The sequence below is a fragment of the Gobio gobio genome (assembly GCF_949357685.1).
Source record: "Gobio gobio genome assembly, chromosome: 15".
In the NCBI taxonomy this organism is placed as follows: Eukaryota; Metazoa; Chordata; class Actinopteri; order Cypriniformes; family Gobionidae; genus Gobio; species Gobio gobio.
In genome coordinates, this window is record NC_137108.1 from 24118947 (window position 1) to 24141221 (window position 22275).

A 22275-nucleotide genomic window follows, 5' to 3' on the forward strand; every position below is an offset into this window, starting at 1 on the left:
TATACACCTATATAGACCACGGCGACCTCATAGCTGACTACGACCATGATAACAGTCGTGTAGGCAGCCTATAGTTTACCTCAACACCTCTGTTCACATGGTCGGCTGGTTCAGCTAGTTTCGCCACAGTTTCTATCACTTCAATAGAGCGGCGAAAGCGCCAATAGAGTTTGTCAGCGCTGTGCGTGAGATGGTACGACTGCTGGATCTATTTATTGATTAACTTATCTGAGGTGCCAGAACGCAGTTCCGGCCCACTTTAACCCCTGTTTATATACATAATAATTATACACAGTACACACACACGTGACATATATTATGTAAACTTTATTTTGGATGCGATTAATCACGATTAATCAATTGCCCAGCCAGCACTAAAAAGAATGCAAGAGAAAGGAGCTCTAGGAAAGGCTCGCCGATGCAGCGCAGACGGAAGGCCTTTGGTATGATAAATGATGCGTGGCACTGATATAGAGGTAAATAGTACTGAACTACTGTCAAAGTAAAAACAAAGGCATGCCACACAGACACATGAGCGTAGAGCTGCGCAACTCACGTTGCAGTTTCCTGTCCTGTGTGTGTGTGACTGAGTGTGTTTGGAAGAAAATGTCAGTGTAGCTCTGAGATCCTTAACAGAACACACACACACTCTTTTCATCAGAACTGTAAGTATTCTAAAGCTCTGTTACTATGACAAGCACAAACTATGCTGGTTTTTGTTATTAGTCTGCATGTCTGTTTTCTTGTATAAAGCCAAGGTGTTTTGTTTTCAGCTAAATCTTAGACACAAACGATGAGCTATAAAGTATTCCTTACAAAATGACAGCGGTAGAGAGGTGTTTGTTAGTGATTGATGTTTACAAGCAGCTTGTTTTATTCATTAACATAATATGGTCCTATTTACTGTTTTAACATTGCATCGTAGTGTGAAGTTTTGCGCAAAGGTTTCAGATGCCGATCTGACGTTTATTGGTGTTCTGTCTGTAGTAATCATGGTACTGTATGATCAGAAGTTTAATAGCTGGATGATAAAATTTTTGTTTTGGTGTATTGTCTGATATACAGACATAGTATACTACATCTTTGGGGTTTTTTTTTTTTCTTGAAGTCTTACTGTATAATAAGTTATTGTGTTTGTCAATGTGCATTTGTTATGTTTTATTAGTACTCGTTGTTGTAGACATACAATATTTAAATGTGTTAGTCTTCACTGTGCAGAATATTAACAGATATTAGGCATCGTGTTAAGTAACTCGTGTTTAACTCTAACTGTTCTGTAGGCCAAGGCCTCAATATGGAGCATTACTTCAAATATTATTTGTTGTCGACAGACAAACTCTTATAAACTGGGTGAAGATCAAGTCAAAGACTTTAAGTAGTGTTCAGGTTTAGTGTTTTATAGTCTTGCGTGATAAGCTGAACTTCGGTTTGTAGTTTCGTGATGCGTTGAACGTTCACAGTCCGATTGAATACTTTTTTATTTGTCTTTTTGTATTTGCTACATTTACTTTCAATCATTTGAAGTCATTGAGATACGTAAAAGTAAAAAATGTGTACATTTAGGTAATATTGAACAGAAACAGCCAATTTTCATAAACGTAATTCACAAAATTAGACCATTTTTACATTTAAATTAGATTTTTTTCCCCATGTTTAAGTCACTAGTATACATATATCACATAATTTATATATTGTTTCAAAATTTCAAGGTACGGGTTGCTCTAAAATGCTGGCCTTTCTCTGTTTGTTGCTGTCTGTGCAGGAAGCGAAGACTGTGGACAGTTTTTGTACTAGGAATTATTCATTTTAATAGACACCATCCTCATCCTCCACCCAATTTTAATAACGGATATCCATCCAGATTAATTGCAGTTTATCAGAAAGTATTCTATACAATGACCACTTAAAAATGAATGTCATTGCGTTAGATACAAAATATCAACGCAAGCGGTATCTGCATACAAAATGCGGCTAGAGCTTTCCTCATTAACTAACTTTTCTGATTCCTGTAGCTCAAACAAGGCTTGATTCCCATTGAGGGGCTGTATGAACCTGATCAAATGCAACTGAATGCAATGCAAGGTGCTTTGGATGAGAGTCTGCCAAATGTACACATTCAAAACTGGTATTAAGATGCTTTTTAGTGGATGTATGAAGTCAGTTCCCAAGTTCACACAGGTGTCCTACCAGAGTAACCACAGGTGTAGCTCATCATAACTCGTCTGACAATCCAAAAGTATCCAAACACTCTTCTAGTCTTCATTTGAACAAGTAAATCTTTTGTTTTATCACTTAAAATAACTCATTAAAAAACAACAATAACGTTGTTGGATATTTTGTTATCTAATGCAATGGTATTCATGTGTTTAAGTGTCAAAATACGTTCTGAGACCACTTTGTGTTCTGCAGGGAAAAGGAGTTATGATAGAAATACAAACAGATCATAAAAAAACTGCGTAATTGTCAGACATCGCTGCCTTTTTGTTGAAGATCTGGTTTTGTTTGTGGATTGTTGAGGAAAATCACAAACAAAACATAAAAGTAGGTCTGCTATCCGACGTAATAACATCAATATAGGGATTTTTTCAAGAGTACAACACATTACGTTCCATCAGGTGAATAAAATGTAGCAATGCATGCAAGCATGTCGAAGATGTTAAGTAGATATTCTGTTTGTCAGGGTATAGCAATGTACTCGCAAATGCCTGGGTATGGTTATCTTAATGCTTTTTATATCATGCTAATTTTATCCTGAAAATATCATTTCATGCATGACTTCACAGATATGCACTGACTTTATGCAGAGACAGCTGCACTGTAGGAGCTTTATTAGACTTTGCCGACTTTGTCTCGTTGTGTCATGGCCAGATGTACCGTCTGAGAAAAAAAAACAGTTTACATGCAAATCATCAAAACATCTTTCCAAAATTCAACACATCAAGAACGCTTTTGACCTCAGCTCATGGCACACAGTGAAAAAAATGTCAAATATACTATTGACATTTTTTTTTTAAATAATCACCTTGGGTTACACTTTATTTTGAGGTGACATTGTTCAAGTGAAATTGCACAAATACGTACTAAATTTTTATGAATTACATGTACTTATTTTATGGTTTGGCTTAGTTCCTTGTAATTATGCATAATTTACTGTTATTACTATAGTAAGTAGTAAGTACATGTAACGTGTAACTACGTCACCTTAAAATAAAGTGTTATCCCAACTTTGTGTTGTTTGTGACAGATTATTTAGTTCCTAGCCGTTTGCTGTTTAATGCAGCGGCCTGTATGTGGAGCGGCACTTGTTCAGTGATAGAAACAAAACTCTGAAGTGGAGGACAAAGTACTTCAAGACATACACTAGCACAATGAATGTATTCAATGAGCACAATCATAAAATCTAGCATCAGCTGTTTGCGCACACATTGTGTATACCAAATGCATTACAATGTGTGATGCATAATGCAAAACAGCTTCATTTTTTATAAACCTTTTATAATAAGCCATTAGCCATTCTATATAATGTATATGATAATATATATATATATATAATATATATATATATATATATATATATATATATATATATATATATATATATATATATAGTACTGTGCAAATGTCTTAGGCACGTTTGTATTTTCACACACACACACAAAAAGGTTTTAAGCCAGTTATTTACATCTTTTGTTGTAGTGTCAGTAGGACATATCAGTTTACATCTCCAAACATTCCTTTTACCTTTATTTCGTAATAATACAGTGAGATTTTTTGTATGCACAAGGAGTCTGATAACAGCCGGTATGTTCCACACAGAGATCGGATCTCATTATCATCAAGTCCATCTGGGATTACATGAATAAACAGAAAAAACTGAGACAGACTAAACTGCAGCAATATCTCCTGAAGAAACCTTCCTGCAAAGCTACCTGAAAAACCTGTTTTAAACGCAAAGGGTGGTCACACTAAATATTGATTTGATTTAGTTAATAGACGGTAATTGAGGTAATTGAAGGCAAATAATCTATTTATGACATTATTTTTGAAATCATCCTTTACGCAAGTACTGTAGCTTTGCAGGACGGTGCCGCAGTTCTGGTGTATTTAGTCTGTTTCAGTTTTCTTTAGGTAATCCCAAATGGACTCGTTGATGGTGAGATCAGATCTCCGTGTGGAACATACCGGCTGTTGTCAGACTCAATGTGCATAGAAAAATCTCACTGGATTATTACAATTAATGGTAAAAATAATGTTTGGAAATGTAAACTGATATTTCCTACTGACATACTACAGCAAAATATGTAAATAACTGGCTTAAAACCAGTTGTGCATACATGCATTTTGTCAGCTTATGAAAGAGAGTTTGGACAATGTACATAAGCAATATGCCTCACATAAATAATCTTTAATATAATGGCACTCCTTCATTAAATAAAGTCCAGTCAGCAGATGTTTTGACCCTAAATTTAAGGAATCAAAGGAATCAGTCGGACAAACTATGTGGAAAGAGTAGTTAACGGCACAATGATGTAACATTTTTAGAGCTTTAATTAAAATCTAAAGAACATTAAGACCTATTCCTTATGTTAATTATTTCAGTTGATAGAGTCATTAGATAGAGTCATTAGGTGTTATCAATATAATGAAAGTTATGATTAGTATACAATATTTTATGTACTTTTAAATACGATCACCGGACAATATCTCTTGATGTTCTGAGAATTCAATCCAGCATACTTCTCTGACTGTAAATGACGAAAAATAAGTCAGTAAATCATTAAAGGGATAGTTCTCCCAAAAATGTAAATTCTGTCATCATTTACTCACCCTTAAATTGTTCCAAACCTGTATACATTTCTTTCTGCTGCTGAACACAAAAGAAGATATTTTAAAGAATGTCGGCCTCATTGGCTTCCATAATATTTTTTATTTCCACACCATAATGGCTACCGTCAACTGTTTGGTTACCCATATTCTTTAAAATATCTTCTTTTTGTGTTCAGCAGAAGAAACAAACAAAACGTTTTGGAACAATTTGAAGGTGAGTAAATGACAAAATGTTCATTTTTGGGTGAACTATCCCTTTAAGTCAGCATCCTGATTCCAGAACACATATGTGTTTCATAGATTTTGCATTGGATGAGGTCTTAAAAGAATGGGATAAGTGTGTTTTAATAGTCAAGGAAACCTTTTTGAGTGGTCCAGTGTTACATCACAATGGGTGTGGCCCTTCATTTTCATTTCTGCACCATGTGAGTGTGAAAAGGTGACCTTTACAAGTTAAAAATAGAGAGTGAATCTGTGTTTGATTTTGTTGTTAGAGTGCTGCTGTTATGAAGGAGGGAGCGATTTTCATAATGAGAGCAGGATTCCCTCTTTCACAAAGTGTGTCATACAGACATTTTTCTCTATTTCTCATCCTCTCACTTCAGCTTTGTCCCACACACATACCACACAGTTTGTCAGAGTGTTTTCCAACCTGACCGTTAGTTTCATTCTGGAACAGGAAAATGTAATTCATGAGAAAGAAACCAACAAATCGGACTTTCAAGAGGCATTCAATAGGCTTTTTGTTTTTGAATGTTTAATATTTTTTAACTTTACCTGAGGATGTCAGGTGATTCATTAATCTCTGTTCAATAAACAAGTATCATCTTAACCAGATGTGAAATGTATGGCAGCCACAAAAAAATATTTGTAATATATTTTGCATTCAAAGGAAGGCTACTTCAAAACAAAAATGAGAACAAGTATAGGAAATGACGTTAGAGATGGCATATTTCTGAAAATATGTATGAATTTTATAAGCATTTCTGTTGAAATACATGAATAGAAACGGCCATTTACTGATAGGCCCATCAGCAGGAAAACACAATGTGCAAGAAATAAAATGACGTGAACGCACCAATTACGCAATGGAACAGAATCATCATCTATACTGTGAGGTTTCGAAATGTACAGTCTAAAATATGATCTAATCTTCTGTACATTAATCTAAAAATACACATTTTTGTAAGCCTCAGACCAAATGTCAGTAATCTCTCGTTCTCTCGACATCTCTTTCCACTGACATTTAGCTATACTTGCATTTCAAACCTACAGGGCTTCATTAAATGGAGGAGGTTTGTAACTGAAAAGTCAAGAACGAAAGAGACAAATGCAATTTGTCTTTCTATGTAATTTCCACTCACTTTTCCAAAACAGCCTGTTCACCATGTGAAACTATTACACTAGAAAACCAGAAGCTGTTGCCTGCAATGGCGTCCATCTTAGCCTTCTTCAGCACTCTGCACTCCTCAGACTTCTTCAACATTTCCTACGGCCCACAGACTAAGCAGATTTGTGTGATTCACTAAACATTTCTGAAATTTCAGATCGGGTAGTGGGATCCCCTGTTAGTCACGCTGCCATGGCCATTCTCTCACAATATATGCGTACAATTATTGCTAATTTTAGCAAAACAGGCAAAGATTGTAGATAAAATGGCAAGAAAAAAGAAAAGTGTTGATTATTTGCCTCAAAAAGTCCTTCGTACAAGTTATAAGGTAAAACGTGTGGGAGATGAAGACAATATCAGTTATCTTCAGTCAAGAGCACACAGAAATGACTTGCTGAAGGGGAAACACGTAACGAAAACCTGTATGGGACATATTGAAATAAATCGCCCACTTTTCTTGCTTGCTTTCTTTCAGTAATGATTATGTTGGTGTCTTGACACCTTTTCAGCCTGTGTGAGTAATGAGGGATCCCTCTAAAATGGGTCTTTCCTTTCAGCTCCGCGAGAAAAAAGAGAATCAAGGAGAATATGGATGTAAGGGTAGATAGAGAGAAAGACAAAATAGTGATCTAAGGAGTAAAGAACTATGAAGCTAAAGGTTTTTTTTTTTTTAACAAGATGAACTGAGCATGGCAGGAAGAGCGAGAATGACAGAGAGGTGAAACCTCAGACACAGATGTGAGGCAGGCAACATGTTTGTTTCAACCTTCATGTGGTTCCCCTTAGCAAACCACCCCTGTCCTATACAGCGCTGAAAGATGCTCTACCGTACCTGTCGCTCTCTCTCTCGCTTTTCTTTAATGTATATTCTCTTTTCAAGGCGGATGCTTTATTCACTCTTAAACATGTTACAGTTTTACACACTGATGTTGTTGGATAGTCTTTGAAGTTCCACAAAGAACTTTTTCTTAACAAAACTGAACAGAATCAATGCGCTTTTGCTTTAAAGAACCCAGAAACTAATATGCTGACATGTTCTCAGAATGTAAGAGCATATGACCAACTCAAAAACCTTTCAGCGTTGGTTCTTATTAAGAAAAGCATTCTTTGCCAAACCCAACTTGCTGCAAAGAACACTTTTCTTAATTAGAACCAAAGCAGGTTTTTGAGTTGATCATATGCTTCTTTGGAGATGAAGAAAGATCTTTGATTATGAGTACATCATGTAAGAATATTAGTGCATTGGTTTTGTTCAGTTTTGTTAAGACCTACCCAGAAAAAGTTCTTTGTGGAACTTCAAAGCCTATCCAACGACATTAGTATGTAAAACTTTAACATGTTTAAGAGTTTCTTATTAAGAAAAGCATTCTTTACCAAACCCATTGTGCTGCAAAGAAAGGCCGACGAACCTTCATTTTTAAGTGCACCTTGTTACGGTGTGTATTAAGACTTGTTAATCGCTTTAACGCAAATCTAACACAATAATCAGAATACGAATCAGAAGTAAATGAATTTGGGCTTATGAGGTATTTGATTTGGTGAGTTACAAACTATAAATGTAAGAGATAAATCTAAAGAGAAGAGGAGCTTTAAAGAGAATAATTGTGCAGAAATACGCTGACTTGACATGATACTTTTATTTGGCTGTCTTGAAAAAAACATTGTTCTCTTTTCCTAAACATTGTTTGGCTTTCTATCGTATTCTTTAGCTTTTTTTCCTCTAAGGAAGCGCATTGTTCCACCGAATTAGTTCCTCTTATATCAGAATTGATACATTACAGAGAAACCTTTTAGTCAGTAAAAAATAAAGTTAACACACACCCTGTATGAGATCAGTCCTTTTTTAGAAGAAGTTGATTCATTTATTTTAATAATATAAAAAAACAGTAATCTTCAGTTTATTCTTAACAAAACTAAACAAAACCAATGCACTTTTGCTTTAAAGAACCCAGAATCTAATATGCTGACCTGATGCATATGACCAATTCAAAAACCTGCTTTGGTTCTTGTTAAGAAAAGTGTTCTTTGCAGCACGTTGGGTTTGGCAAAGAATGCTTTTCTTAATAAGAACCAACGCTGAAAGGTTTTTGAGTTGGTCATATGCTTCTTTGGAGATGAAGAAACATCTTCATCTTACATTTATCTTACAGTTTATCTTCTTTAAAAGCAATTCATTCAAATCTATATTTGAATGCATTTTAATCTTCACATTTGCCTCATAATTGCATATTACAAGTATAAATGAAATAAGTTGCATTTGCACTTATACTTTTCAAAAACTGTTCCTGTGTTTTAGTTTTTTATTTATTTAATGAAATAACATTTAAATCAAGAAAATATTATATAGAATCTACATTTTATTCAAATTCTCTGTCAAATAAAATTAATCTGTGAACGTATAGCTAAAAAAGTCGGTATGTGATGTTATACGCTGATTTAGCACACTGAGATAATTTGTACAGGTTACAATTTTTAAAGTTCTTTTACAAATTACACTGATTTATCTGTCATTATATGGTGTAACATCCCCCTCATATTTGCTGTAGCGGCGTACACACTCAAGTTCAAAGTGCAGGTTAATAATATTAGAATTAGGCATCTGATCACTTTAAAAGAATGATGCTAAACATTTTCTGCATAATGCAGAAAAGTAAGGAAAATGGAACAACTACAAGACAACAGAGGAAAAGAAATTAAATAGAAACAGAAATGAATAGAGTTTGTTCTGTCGGGCTCGGAGGGTTGCGGGCTGATAAGGATATTCATTCGTAATAAAAAAGTGTTTTTAAATGGAGTGGATTATATAACTTATCAATAGCTCTAAACTAATAGGACACAGACATTTAAAAGTATAAATAGACATGATTGAGTCAGTTAAACGATGTGGCGAACAAACAACGAACCATGAAAAAAATAAAATAAAATAGGCTGTTCAGAATACATAAAGGTTTCAGAAAAAATATTGTCCTTTATTTGATAAATAAATCAGATAATAATTCTCAGAACTTTTTTGGACGTAACATGACAATGTCTCAGTTTTTCTGGCTATCATTGGAAAACTTAGAAAACGAATTATTGTCATTTAAACTTTTATTAATCTGATTGTAAAGTTCCCTACGAATTTGAAATGTATTATAAATAATTATGTTGTTCTAACAATAATGTTTTGGAAGGAGAAATAAAGCGGTTTAAAAAAGTAATTATCATACTCATTTTCAAGCGACAACTTTTCCGTGGAAAAAGGGGAAAAATGTATAACCAAATATACTTAAAAAAAAAAACTATTTAATTCAACAGCCTCATGTCAATAACCGGACGTCTTCTTTTACCTCTCAGGCCAATCAGACTGAGGGGAGGCGTCAACGAAGGTTAAATAGAAATATTTTGGCCTGAAAGTGAACACATCCGCTGCACAACTTTGAAGAGGAACGATAAAGTATTTCGCTCATAAGGTCAGTATATTTACACAAAGATGTACATTTAATTATAAACTGTTTAATTACACATGGCAACTTTAATCAGTTTTTATTATGAATGATTTTATTTCATTTAAACTTTTTTTATGCTTCTCTAGATCAGAATAGGGGATAAATTCATTTTTCTACTTTTTTAAAGTTACATTTCCTTAAAAACAAAAAACTAAATGAACATACATTATTTACTGTGTATTCTATAATGCTGTAGAAATTAATGAATTACATTTTTAAAAAATGAATAGGAATGAAACTTTGCACTCTTTATATTTTCAGTTCGATTAATTTGACGGCATATGTGTTACATTAAAAACTTTTGAATACACAATATATAACATAAGACATGAGATGTACAAGGGTTAGTAAAACAGATGTATATTCTCCTGGTGAATGCGATGCTGTGAAAATGAACTGAAGGACTGTCTTCGGATCTATTAAAACATGATCATGATCAAACATTCATGATATCAGGACATCAGTGTTTATATTTCCACCTTCCTTAGTAGTACTAAACTGAATGAATAGCACTCGAGTATCGAATTTTTTTTATCTCAATCTCCAAAAAAATAAAGTCCATTACTTTTTTTCTGAAAGTTTTGTTTCAAGTTCTTAGTCTTACTAATGTTCCCCTCCTTTCTCCTCCATCTCTGTGTGTCTGTTTACTGTTTAACCTCCATCCTGACCACAGCCCTGATCATCTGTCTTTCTGGGTTAGTTGTTCAGGTGCAGTCTCTGGCTGTCTTTATCTCTACATCTATCGTTTGTGTTTCTTTGTGTGCTTCTCCTTCCTTTGTTTCTCATTCTTCACAAACTTTTCCCTCATTTCTTACAATTTTTTTTTTTTTTGCTCCTCTAGAGACTTAAAACGTTCATCAAGTGCTAAGTTCACCATTAGACAGTTTTATAATTAAAAGCAGCAAAATGAAAGAAAAATGTTGTCACTTTAAATTAGAGGCCAAATCTCACTATTAACTATTGCCTCAATAAACTCCTAATTACTGCTTATTAATAGTTAGTAGTTGTTACGTTTAGGTATCGGGTAGGATTAGGAATTTAGAATAAGATTATGCAGAATAAGGCATTAATATGTGCTTCATAAGTACTAATAAACAGCCAATATCTTAGTAATATGCATGCTAATTAGCAACTAGTTAATAGTGAGAATTGGACCCTAAACTAGGGTGTTACCGGACATTTTAATTCAGAATCAGAGCAACAAAAACATTTTGACCTTACACACAAATGCTTGAAACTATTATAATTGCATGTCTCCACTAAAGGTTTTACATGTACTTTTATTCATATGACAGACTTTTTTTTATCTAAAGCAGCTTACATTCCCAGGATTCAACCACTGATCACCGAGAGCTGCGGATTAAAGATTTCTTAGCCATTGATACATCTTTTTTTGAAAATGGCACTTTTTCAATATATCAATATATATATATCAATTATATCAATTTAAGCCATATCATAAATGGCCTTTAGCCCGATGCCCACTTAAATATTTAGAATTACACTCCGCATTAAAATATAATTTCCATATGCCTAATTATGCATGATTTTGAAATATATGTTGTTAAAAATGTAACTGGCATGAACAAAAAGTAAACTATTCTATGCATTGTACTTTTGTATATGCAACTATATGGGTGCAAATTATCACATGAAGTGCACTCTAAAAAAAAAAAGGTTCTATATGGCACTAAAACTGGTTCTTTGTCATCATAGGGGAACCACTTTTGGTGCTATATAGCACCATATCTTAACATGTTCTGTATATGGTAGCGGTGCTATATAGCCGCTTAGTCAGTGGAACCGGTGAAGAACCGCTGAAGAACCAAGATTGATGCTATACAGCACTTAAAAAGGTTCCCCTATGATTACGAGCCAAGAACCACTTTTAGTGCTACATATAACCTTTTTTACTTTTGACTTAAAAGACAGACCTTTTTTACAAGTCCTACTTTTTCAAAATGGCTCGCTTTAATTTATATATACATTAAATGCTTCATACTTTGAATCTTGATAGACTGAATCTAAAGAGCCACTTGTTGTTCTCAGTAGTGGACAAGCTTTAAAGAGAAGAATTGTGCAGAAAGACGCAGACTTGGCATGATACTTTTATTTGGCTGTCTTGAAAAAAACATTGTTCTCTTTTCCTAAACATTGTTTTGCTTTCTATCGTATTCTTTAGCTTTCATTTCAGTATTTGTTTAGTTTTTTTTTTCCCTCTAAGGAACCACATTGGTTTGAATTAGTTCCTCTTATATCAGAAGTGATACATTACAGAGAAACCTAGCTTGCTTTATTTCATATATAAATTAAATGCTTCATACTATGAATCTTGATAGACTGAATCTAAAGAGCCACTTGTTGTTCTCAGTAGTGGGAAAAAATTAAACCAAAATTGTGAAAAAAATGAACAATTAGATTTTCTTAAATGTGCATCTATGTTTGAGCTTGTTGATCTTAAAATAGTCATAATTTACATTTATGTATTTGGCAGACGATTAATTCAAAAGTGATTTACATTGCATTTAATGTATATTTCATCATTTCATGCATCCCTTAGGAATCAAACCCATGACCTTACCGATGCTGATTTAGAAATCTAAATATGAGAAATATAAAGAACATTGCAAATTAAAGTCAAAAGCTAAACAATTCACAGAGCGCGCATTGTAAAAAGTCAGTCTGCATTTTTTTGTTTGAATAGTCAATCTCTTCAGGGGTAAAAGGAGAGATTTGTGTGAATCGCATGCACAAAAAGAGAAAAAAGCCAAGATCAGATATAACAGACATAACGCACACCGCACTCCAAGCTCAGCGACACCACCAGCAGCGCCATGTGGTGTTTTTTTTCTATGTGTAAGCGTGGAGAGATCCGCCTTTCGTGGAACAAGGGAGGAAGAGAGGGGGTGTTTTGGAGGAGGAGGTGAAGAGGTGAAAACGAGAGGGATCTGAATCTCCTCCCTATACAATCTCAGCCCACCACAGACACACCTCTCTGCGTCTCGTCTTTGTCTCTTTCTAGCTGTTGTTCTTTCATGTTTCTTCACTGGCACTTGTCTTCCTTTATGTCTGTAACCCATAGCCCACCACAAAGTTTCTGTCTCCCCCTCACCATCCTGCTCTGTTTCTGTTACTGTTTCCCTCATCACTCAACAAATCAGAGCCCACCACAAGCCCCTTCCTTCCTCTATGTTATGTGATGCTCTTGGTGATGCATTTAGACTATGGCTATGTCTTACAGATCACCCTTCATCCTCTCTGGCTCAGCTCTGAGGACAGAATGATGTTTCGTTGGATACTAATATCACTGTTCGTTCGATTTCTCAAAGCGCAAGGTAAGATGTAAATACCTTGACAGTTGTTATATGGCGAAGAGCATGAAATTCAGCCTGTAAGCATTCTACAATTCTGACCGATGTGTTGTTCTATCATCAGAAAGCCACATAGTAGTTTACGCACAGATAGATGGGACCGCTACCCTACCTAGAGATTTATCGGTAAAAAACGAAAATGTGTATGTGAACTGGATCCGCGGGTCAGATCAAAACCCAACTATCAGCAGGAACCCTCAGAGTGTGAACCAAAAGGGTGAGATGCATGTTTTTTTTTTTTTTTACAGAGTTCATGCCTTTTTACTCCCCAATAATAATCCGGCTACATGTTTGATATAACTGCACATGTACTGTATGTTTGTCTTTTGTAGGGAAAGATGTTAACACGCATTTGTCTCTGTTACCGGATTACTCTCTCCGAATCTCACCAGTACAAGATTCTGATTTTGTAGTTTGGCGTTGTGAACAACATGTATTATCGGCTATTTCCACCAAGACCTACAAACTGTACCATGGTAAGACAAAGTAAAAAGAGAGAGAGAGAGAGAGAGAGAGAGAGAGAGAGAGAGAGAGAGAGAGAGAGAGAGAGAGAGAGAGAGAGAGAGAGAGAGTGTGTGTGTGTGTGTGTGTGTAGAAAAGAGACGTATACAGGCACATCATCTCTTAAAGAGATCACTCAAAAATTGCGTCATTCTTACTTCTGTGAAACACAAAGGAAGACATTTTGAAGAATGTTTTTGTCTATACAATGAAAATCAGTGGGGTCACTGGACAACAAATCAACAAAAAACATAAGTAAATAAATAAACCTTCTTTTGCATTCCACAGAAGTCAAATATGTTAAAATAAATGATGAAAGAATTTTCAATTTTTGTTGAACTATTCGGTCAAGTTCTACAGTTGGTTTTTCAAATAGATGAGGGCATGACACCTATTGTTGAGCTTGATTCAGTCAAGATGTGAACACTATAACCCCCCCCCCCCCCAATATATTCTATAATCATCAATCTCCATACTACACTCATAAAGGCAAAGATTAAATTGTATATTATATTACTCCACTCACACATACATTTTGACATTTTTGATAATTTGTGGTGTAGGCTATAACTTTACACATTACACGATAAGATTCTCAAACATTGCAGTATTGCACCTCTCACCCCCTTTTCTCTGTTTCAGTCACTATTCCCGAAGTGAAGACCATGATGGCTGGTGATTCTCTGTCTCTGGAATGTAATCTGGACCCTAGTTCAGCCACGGCCAGTGTAACATGGATTTCACCCAAAAACTCAGATTGTGATCAAATCAAGCTTTACAGAAAGAAAATTTCAGTCAAAGATGTGTCCAGGTGTCATAGTGGTGTTTGGACATGCAATGTGGTGTATGATGGGAGGGAAGCTCAAGCAACAACAACTGTTTCTGTAATAGGTGAGATTCCGTGTGTTAAACAAGCAGATGCAGTGTATCTATCCACTTATTGGAGTTGTCACATTCTGAGAGTTGCTTACAAAGCAATAAGGAATGTATAATAATACACAAGAAACATAGATGATTACAGTCCAAATCTAAGGAGGAATGTAGTGTAAAACTCATTTTTTTGTAATGCTATTACAACTTAATATAACAATTTAATATAATTTCAATTTGATAATTATACACGTTATTTTATTTGTATTATTCTATTAATTTTGTTATTATTTTTTGTTTGTTTTATGACAAAAACTGGTACAAATTGTTAATAGTAATAATAATAATAATCTGCCCTTTATTTTCATCTCTTTTCCTTTAGACCTCTCCCCTTCTCCACCAGATCCGATTTATACCTCTGTCTCCTCGTCCCCTATAGTCAGCATTCCATGTTCCCTGTCTTCTAACATTCCCTGGTCCGTGTTAAATAAGACTGGCCTTCAGGGTGGTAACTGGAGCTTCACTCCTCTCAGCGACCAAACCCAGCAGCAGCCTCTCCTCAGCCTCAGCGTTGGTCCCGTGGTCAGATGGGATGTCACACAGGGCACAGACATCAAGGTCATAGGAAGAGAGTTAGAAGACCATGATCTATCAATTCGTAATCTGCCTGTATCAGAGAAGATCAGAGGGGAGTACAACTGTAACCTGAAGTTCAAAAGCAGTACCCTCAGCAGGAAAGTCAAGGTGGAGGTTTTGCAAAGTAGGTGAAATGACAAGTGTCGGGGGTCTAGTCTAGAAATTAACGATGCTACTAACTGCTACTTTCAGTCATTATTCTGACAGCACTTCCATAATAGTGTAGCTTTCAAAGTCCTTTTGATAGAACGTTTGTTCACTCTGTGGCCATTTTTGAAACGCCTCGGGAAGCTATTTCAGGCCAAGACCAAGTCCTATCTAATTGAATGGGGATATCCTGAAAACTCAAAATGTTTGCAGTTCTCAAATGTAATTAATTTCCACTCAGCAAATTAATCGGATATGAACTGTCCCATAAATGTTGTTTCCTATGCTTAAATAGCATTAAAAAAAGTTGATCTTTCAGGCTAGACCAGCGCGTCTCAGGACACCGTTTCTATAGCAATTTTAAATTAACAGTTTAAATTGAAGGTTGGACTAGATGTAGTGTTCCTTACAACTTACCAAAGATCCAGCGATCCATGACATGCAGCCAGGAGTCGTGTTTCCTGACATTTAGGCTATATGTGCCTGCATTTCAACGCTGGGGAAATACATAAAGCAAATTTCCCTGTGAATGCTTTATATAAATATACAACAAACGTAGGTCTAAGTACAGGTGATGATATCTTCCTATCGTCCAGCCCTAAAACTTGTATAATTTTTGTCAGTGTTTTTAAAAACATCCAATTTATTCAGAATATAAGCTGGTTAATATTAAATTGATGAGTTGTCAATACAATACATAACAATACAATATAGGCTATGATTTTACCCCAAAATGATGTCCAGTTGTTCCTGCGAATTGCAGCTATCCATTTTCACTTTTCTGTAGCTTTCGGCAGTCTGTAAAAATGAAGGCTACATCAGATTTCTGGTCAAATCTATTTATACAGTCAATCTCAAATCTCTTTCCCTTTTTTAGATGCGTTTTGTGTGCTTTTCGCGGAATTCACGCAGTAAACCAATGTTGCCTTTCAATCTTTTTGCCACTCAGTGGGTGTAATCGCAGCCACTCTGGCCGACGGTGACGTCACGTGCATAGCCTATACACTAAAAAAAAAAAAGTTCTATATGGCACCAAAAATGGTTCTTGGCTCGTAATCATAGGGGAACCTTTTTTAGTGCTATATAGCACCAATTTTGGTGCTTCAGTGGTTCTTCAGCGGTTCTTCAGAGGTGCTATATAGCACCTTAGTCAAAGAACTGCTGAAGAACCACTGAAGCACCAAAATTGGTGCTATATAGCACTAAAAAAGGTTCCCCTATGATTACGAGCCAAGAACCATTTTTGGTGCCATATAGAACCTTTTTTTTTTAGAGTGATAGCCTACATATCTATGATTGCAATAAGTCAAGATCAAACAGAAATGTACTTATACTGACACCTAGCGGTGTGGGTGCACATTTAAAAACAAATTTTTTTTTGTTGTACTATTATTAATTTATTTGACATGTAAAGGTGTCCAATAAGCTTTTATTAGACTGTAGTTAGCACATAGGCTATATGAGTGATTTTAAACATTTTTTAAAAATGTTATTCGAAGTAAAACTTTTTAATAAGGAGAAAAGTACAGTGTTCCTTTAAATTATGAGCTTGCCTTGTAGCTTCCCAACAAAATTGACACTGGACATTGAAATGACTTTGGATGAATAAAGGTTCACTGTGTGTCGTTAATTATTACAAAATTATGGCTTGAAACTTCATAATCCATTTACAATGCAAACATTTCTTGACTTGTTCATTCTGAAGTCTGTACATTTCTCTTTCTATTAGTTTCCTTATCTGGAGGTTCTTCTCGAGTACTATATGAAGGCGAAAGCGTGAATCTGACATGCACATTAGGACATCCAATTGGGGCTGACCTTCAGATGAAATGGAAATATCGCTCTTCCTATACTTCTCACTCTTCACCTTTTCTGTCCATCCCTGAAGTGACAATGAACGACAGGGGCCAACGGATATGTGAACTCTGGAAAAAAGAGACAATGCTGACATATGCTGCGCTATCATTAAAGATTGGTAAGAGAAATGATAGAAAAAGGGAGGGTGATACATGGGCAATAAAATGTGTAACGCTTCTGCTGTCAATAAATTGTTTCACAGAGAAAGCTCCAGTGGACATCTGGCTTTGTGTCGCCATTAGCAGTGGAGTTGTGGTCTTCATCTTGCTCCTTGTTGTCGCCATCATATGCATTCGCAGACACAAACAAGTAAATGTTCACAAGTGGTTTTAACACATTGCCGTCATTCAGGAAGTGTTTGAAAGGTGAAAATCAAATGCCTTATTTCTTTCATTCTTCTTAACAGATGATGATGTACAGACGACGCAAGACCAGATTCTGCTGCTGCAAAAAGTGAGTTTGGTGGTTGTTGGATATGCTGATTTCAAAATAACTTAAGCTACTCTTAAAATATGGTATTTCATTATACAACTAAATATCATCTTTATCAATTTTATACTTTAAAAAGCGTTTATACTTATAAGTTTGCTAGGATTCAAATAATAAACAGTAGATAAACGGTTACAAATTTTCATATGGACACTTTTTGGTTGCGATATGACAATTCATTACACCTGTGGTTACTCTGATAGCACACCTGTTTGAACTTGAGGGGAACTGAAACTCAAGTTTGTTTAAAATAATTGCAAAAATTGCTCAGAAAGGCCTATAGTATAATTTGTTTGCAGATGACACATTTTGCCAATGCACTGAAATCATGTTTACATAACGTTTTAAATGTGCAAATGCCTTTTGTGGTTACTGAACTTATATATGAACATGCATCCTCATCATCATGTTTGGTTGTCTCTCTCTGTCTCAGTCCTCAGCCAAAGGGATTCTACAAGACCTGAGGATCCTCTGCTTTTCAGTTTTATTACTGATTTCCCAAATAATCGTGTTAATGTACAGTTGCCTGAACAAAGCCTCTGGTCTTCATTGTGCAGATGATACTGGTATTTCTTTGTTATTGTTTTTGTAAAATACTCTCATAACCACACTATATTATACTTGAACATGCTTGATAGGAAGCAATATTATATGGAACTCAAATAATATGCTGTATTTCTTTAGGTGTAAATAACATGCCATATTATAAACTTGTCTGGAAGATAAATGGGCCTAGCATATTGTTACAGTAAGGATCTGTACATTTTATATTAAAATTGCCTAAAGTGCCTCCTTATATTGTGCTGATATTTTTCATCTATACTTATTAACTTTATTTTGCTCTTCTTTGCTTGTATTTCTTTAGAAATTAGAAACATTTTAAAAAACCGTCTGAAAAATATTGACAATGTAAAGTAAATAAAAAATTATGAAACAAAAGTGTATGGCCATTCTCACACCAAAATGTCTTCATTTAAAACTGATATGAAATGGAAGAGTGATTGTAATATTGAGAAGTAGCCTACCGTTGCCAGTTGTCATTTGTTTTCAGAGGACCCCATGACTGGAATAGACAGTTCCAGCAGAACTAATTATTAAAACATATAACTAAAATGTCATTGTGCCTTCTCTAGAAAGTTAAAGGGTTAGTTCACCCAAAAATGAAAATAATGTAATTTATTACTCACCCTCATGCCGTTCCACGCCCGTAAGACCGCCGTTAATCATCGGAACATTTTTGTTGAAATTCGATGGCCAGCAATGACATTTCCTCTCTCACAATCCATTAATGTACTAAAAACATATTTAAATCAGCTCATGTGAGAACAGTGGTTCAATATTAAAGCGACGAGAATATTTTTGGTGCGCCAAAAAATAAATAAATAACGACTTATATGGTGATAATAACCGATTTCAAAACACTGCTTCATGAAGCTTCGGAGCGTATGGAATCAGCGCCGCGGTTCGGAGCGCCAAAGACACATGATTTCAGCAGTGTGGGCGGTTCAACAAAAATATCTTAATTTGTTCCGAAGATGAACGGAGGTCTTACGGGGCGTGGAACGGCATGAGGGTGAGTAATAAATGACTACATGACTACAAAGACTACATCCACATCAGATTCAGAACGATGATCAACAGATGGAGTAGATCGAGTCCATAAACACCCCTGTCCTGGGTCCACATTTCATTCAGTAACATTTGGCAGTTTTGATTTATATGATGTTTAATGTTGATGATCACGTTATTTTATATATGCATCTGCTTACATTATCGCTTGTTTTGTTTTTCTGTTTTTTGCGTTTTCCTCGACTGTGTTTTGTTCAGGAGATTCAGTAGCCTACTCATTCAAAGATGCGTAATAGCGCCCCCTGGTGTATAACAGTGAAAACACGGAACAGCAGTTTAAATCAATATTAATATAGCAGTAAATATAAGCTGTTTTCACATGGATTTTGTCATATAATCATTTAATATGCATATCATGATGTACAATGATCAAAATGTTAAAACATAGCCTATTGATCAATGAATGGACATACGCAGTAGTTTATACTTCATGGATACAACTATACACCGTTTTTATTTAAAAAATAAATAAATGTGTAACATTTTACACTACCGGTCAAAAGTTTCAGAACGGTAATTTTTTAAAATGTTTTTAAATAAGTCTCTTCTGCTCACCAAGGCTGCATTTATGTTATTAAAATATACAAAAAATGTAATATTGTGAAATATTATTACAATGTAAAATAATTGTTTTCTATTTTAATATATTTTAAAATGTAATTTATTCCTGTGATCAAAGCTGAATTTTCAGCATCATTACTCCAGTCTTTAGTGTCACATGTTCCTTCAGAAATCATTGTAATATGAACATTTGCTGCGCAAGAAACATTTTTGATTATTAGTAATAATGAAAACAGTTGTGCAAATTTTTCTTCTGAAATAGATAGTATTTATCTGAAATAGAAAGCTTTTGCAACATTGTAATACTGTACACAATAATACTGTTTTTACTGTATTTTGGATCAAATAAATGCAGGTGAGCAGAAGAGACTTCTTTAAAAACATTTACAAAATCTTACTGCTCCTAAACTTTTGACCTGTAGTGTAGCCTATGTTGGTATTATTTCCTTCACATTCATGTTACAAATAATACTGACACAAAGAATGGTGAGATTTAATGTTAATGGACACAAACACTGTACTGTTACTGTTACTTCAACTATACAACTTTTTTATTATTTAAAAATATGTTAATATATGTGTAACATGTTGTAAAGTGTTTCCCATTTGACTATATTCAATAGTATTATTTCCTTCATGTTCATGTTGTTACAAATTATATTTAATGATAGCACAGCATGTGTCAGCCTCATCGCTTTTTTTTACAGAGAATGTGACAAATTTCAAATTTTCAAATGTCAAATAAAAATAACCATTTAATACAAGGCCTAGAACAAGTGATGTTTCCCTGTATTAAAAAAAAGGACATTTATAAAATATTTATATAGGTTTAAAACGTATTTGAACGGCTCATAAAAAAACAAACAAACAAAAAAAAAAACATGCAAATAACAAATAACCATCTTAAAACACAAAAACTTGTGACTATTAAGCCCATATCACGGCAATATTGTTTGTGACGTATTAATTTCTCATTCGGGGTGTCAATCGACTCGGTTATTAACATAACCTTCCAGAGTGAAGGGAGCGAGTATTGCGTAGTCAGTATGCTAGGGGGACTCCTAGTTCCTTGAGAATTGAAGCAAATTTTATCCTTAAAATTATACATGTAAAACGCAGTGAGGCTGCAGACCTAGCAGAGCGTATAAGTGATTGACTGATTGGCTGTGCTGCGGCAACTGCACGAACCTATGGCGGGGCGACTGAGCGGGGGGACCAATGAGGTGGCTCCCGCCCAAACAGTCTGCCTGAATTTGCATAGCGCGTCTATAATAGGAACTCAGTTTATAAATCGGCTGAAGCGACACACTGAGCGAGCACAAGCACGGCAGGCTACGCAATACTCGCTCCCTTCTCTCAGGGAACCGAGGTTATGTTAATGACCGAGTCGTTCCCTTTGGAGAGAATCACTCGTATTGCGTAGTCAATATGCTAAGGGGCCCAATGTAAAATGCTGTGCGTGCTAGATCTCCCACATAAGGCTTGTAGAACTACAGCACCATGTAGAGAGAATGTACCCTAAACTGCCAACCGTGGTGGGCCTCGAAGAGGGTAACCAGACAATATATGTGGGCCGGATAATATCGGGCCTTATATAAGGTGTAATGGAGCCGGACATAGTCGGGCTTATACATGGATTTCTCGGCGACGTCATCACTGCTTGCGCACGCACCCGAGAGGCAGAAAGAAGAAACCTCTCGTGTTGTAGGTTGGTAGCGGCGTGTCTGTAAGTCAAAATGCCAAGGAGTTGCTGCGTGGTTAATTGTACCAACAGAGCCAGTGCTTGGTGCCTGATGTTTAACATACCTAGGGGGAAGCATGCGTTTGCCAAAAAATTATTTTTGTTATTGCAGGTACATTTTGATAGACGTACCCTGCCATGCATTTGCAGTTAGCCGTGAGGATGTACCCAAGGGCCTTGTGGACATACACCCAGGCATCATAAGGCTTGGCTTTAATCCCTTGCCTTTGACTAGGGAGCACACCTGACCTCAACACGCAAAAATCCGGTGCAGCATCAAAGTATTTAACAAGCTGCACATGACCGCACGTAGTTGTATGCATCGAGGGATTTGTACGCTCTAATACTTTCTCTAGTATACACACTTGGTGTCTGAATTAGATAATTGTATATATCAGGCGATTCATTTGCTGGCCATTTTTTGTCATCCACAATCCACAGATCGTCATGTATAGCGTAGGATCTGGCAAGATCTCACCATTGCTGAGAGTAAGTTTTTTTATATAATCGGCACGGTCGGAGGTAGCCTACTAAGGCTTCCCACGTAATCCATTGTCAAATATTTTATTTACAGTTTAGTATTTTGTGTATATATGTGCAGTCATGAAATGTGGCATGTAAATAAAAACAAATTCGCGCTGTCCAGTAGATGCGGCTAGTACATTACTAGCCTAACATGATCATTCATACATGTATCACAGCAACACTGCAAAATTAAAGACAGACAAACAGATCCAACTAAAATCACGTTTTATTGAGTCAGCAGTT

At 35.5% G+C, this 22275-nt stretch overlaps 1 protein-coding gene and 1 long non-coding RNA gene across 2 annotated transcripts; one reads left to right on the forward strand and one right to left on the reverse strand.

The window, feature by feature from the left end:
- Positions 1–521: 521 nt before the first annotated feature.
- Positions 522–18496, forward strand: cd4-1 (CD4-1 molecule). The gene is made up of 11 exons (XM_079836277.1): positions 522–665; positions 9554–9669; positions 12947–13040; positions 13141–13293; positions 13409–13552; positions 14220–14468; positions 14830–15207; positions 16960–17205; positions 17290–17396; positions 17494–17540; positions 18010–18496. Exons 3-11 carry the CDS (start codon positions 12986–12988, stop codon positions 18038–18040), a joined length of 1410 nt encoding a protein of 469 aa, XP_079692403.1. The 5' UTR covers positions 522–665; positions 9554–9669; positions 12947–12985; the 3' UTR covers positions 18041–18496.
- On the reverse strand, positions 14063–17156 carry LOC307138127. The gene is made up of 4 exons (XR_013817999.1): positions 17049–17156; positions 15958–16028; positions 15648–15726; positions 14063–15114 (listed from the first exon to the last, which is right to left on the reverse strand). It is a non-coding gene; the product is annotated as an uncharacterized lncRNA (long non-coding RNA).
- Positions 18497–22275: the final 3779 nt, after the last annotated feature.

Bases quoted from the DNA above. Each gene is read 5' to 3' on its own strand.
- cd4-1 (XM_079836277.1), top strand. From the start codon at position 12,986: ATGATGTTTCGTTGGATACTAATATCACTGTTCGTTCGATTTCTCAAA. The intron at 13,041-13,140 runs GTAAGATGTAAA...TTCTATCATCAG, and splicing joins TCGATTTCTCAAAGCGCAAG to AAAGCCACATAGTAGTTTAC. The intron at 17,206-17,289 runs GTAAGAGAAATG...ATTGTTTCACAG, and splicing joins TGCGCTATCATTAAAGATTG to AGAAAGCTCCAGTGGACATC.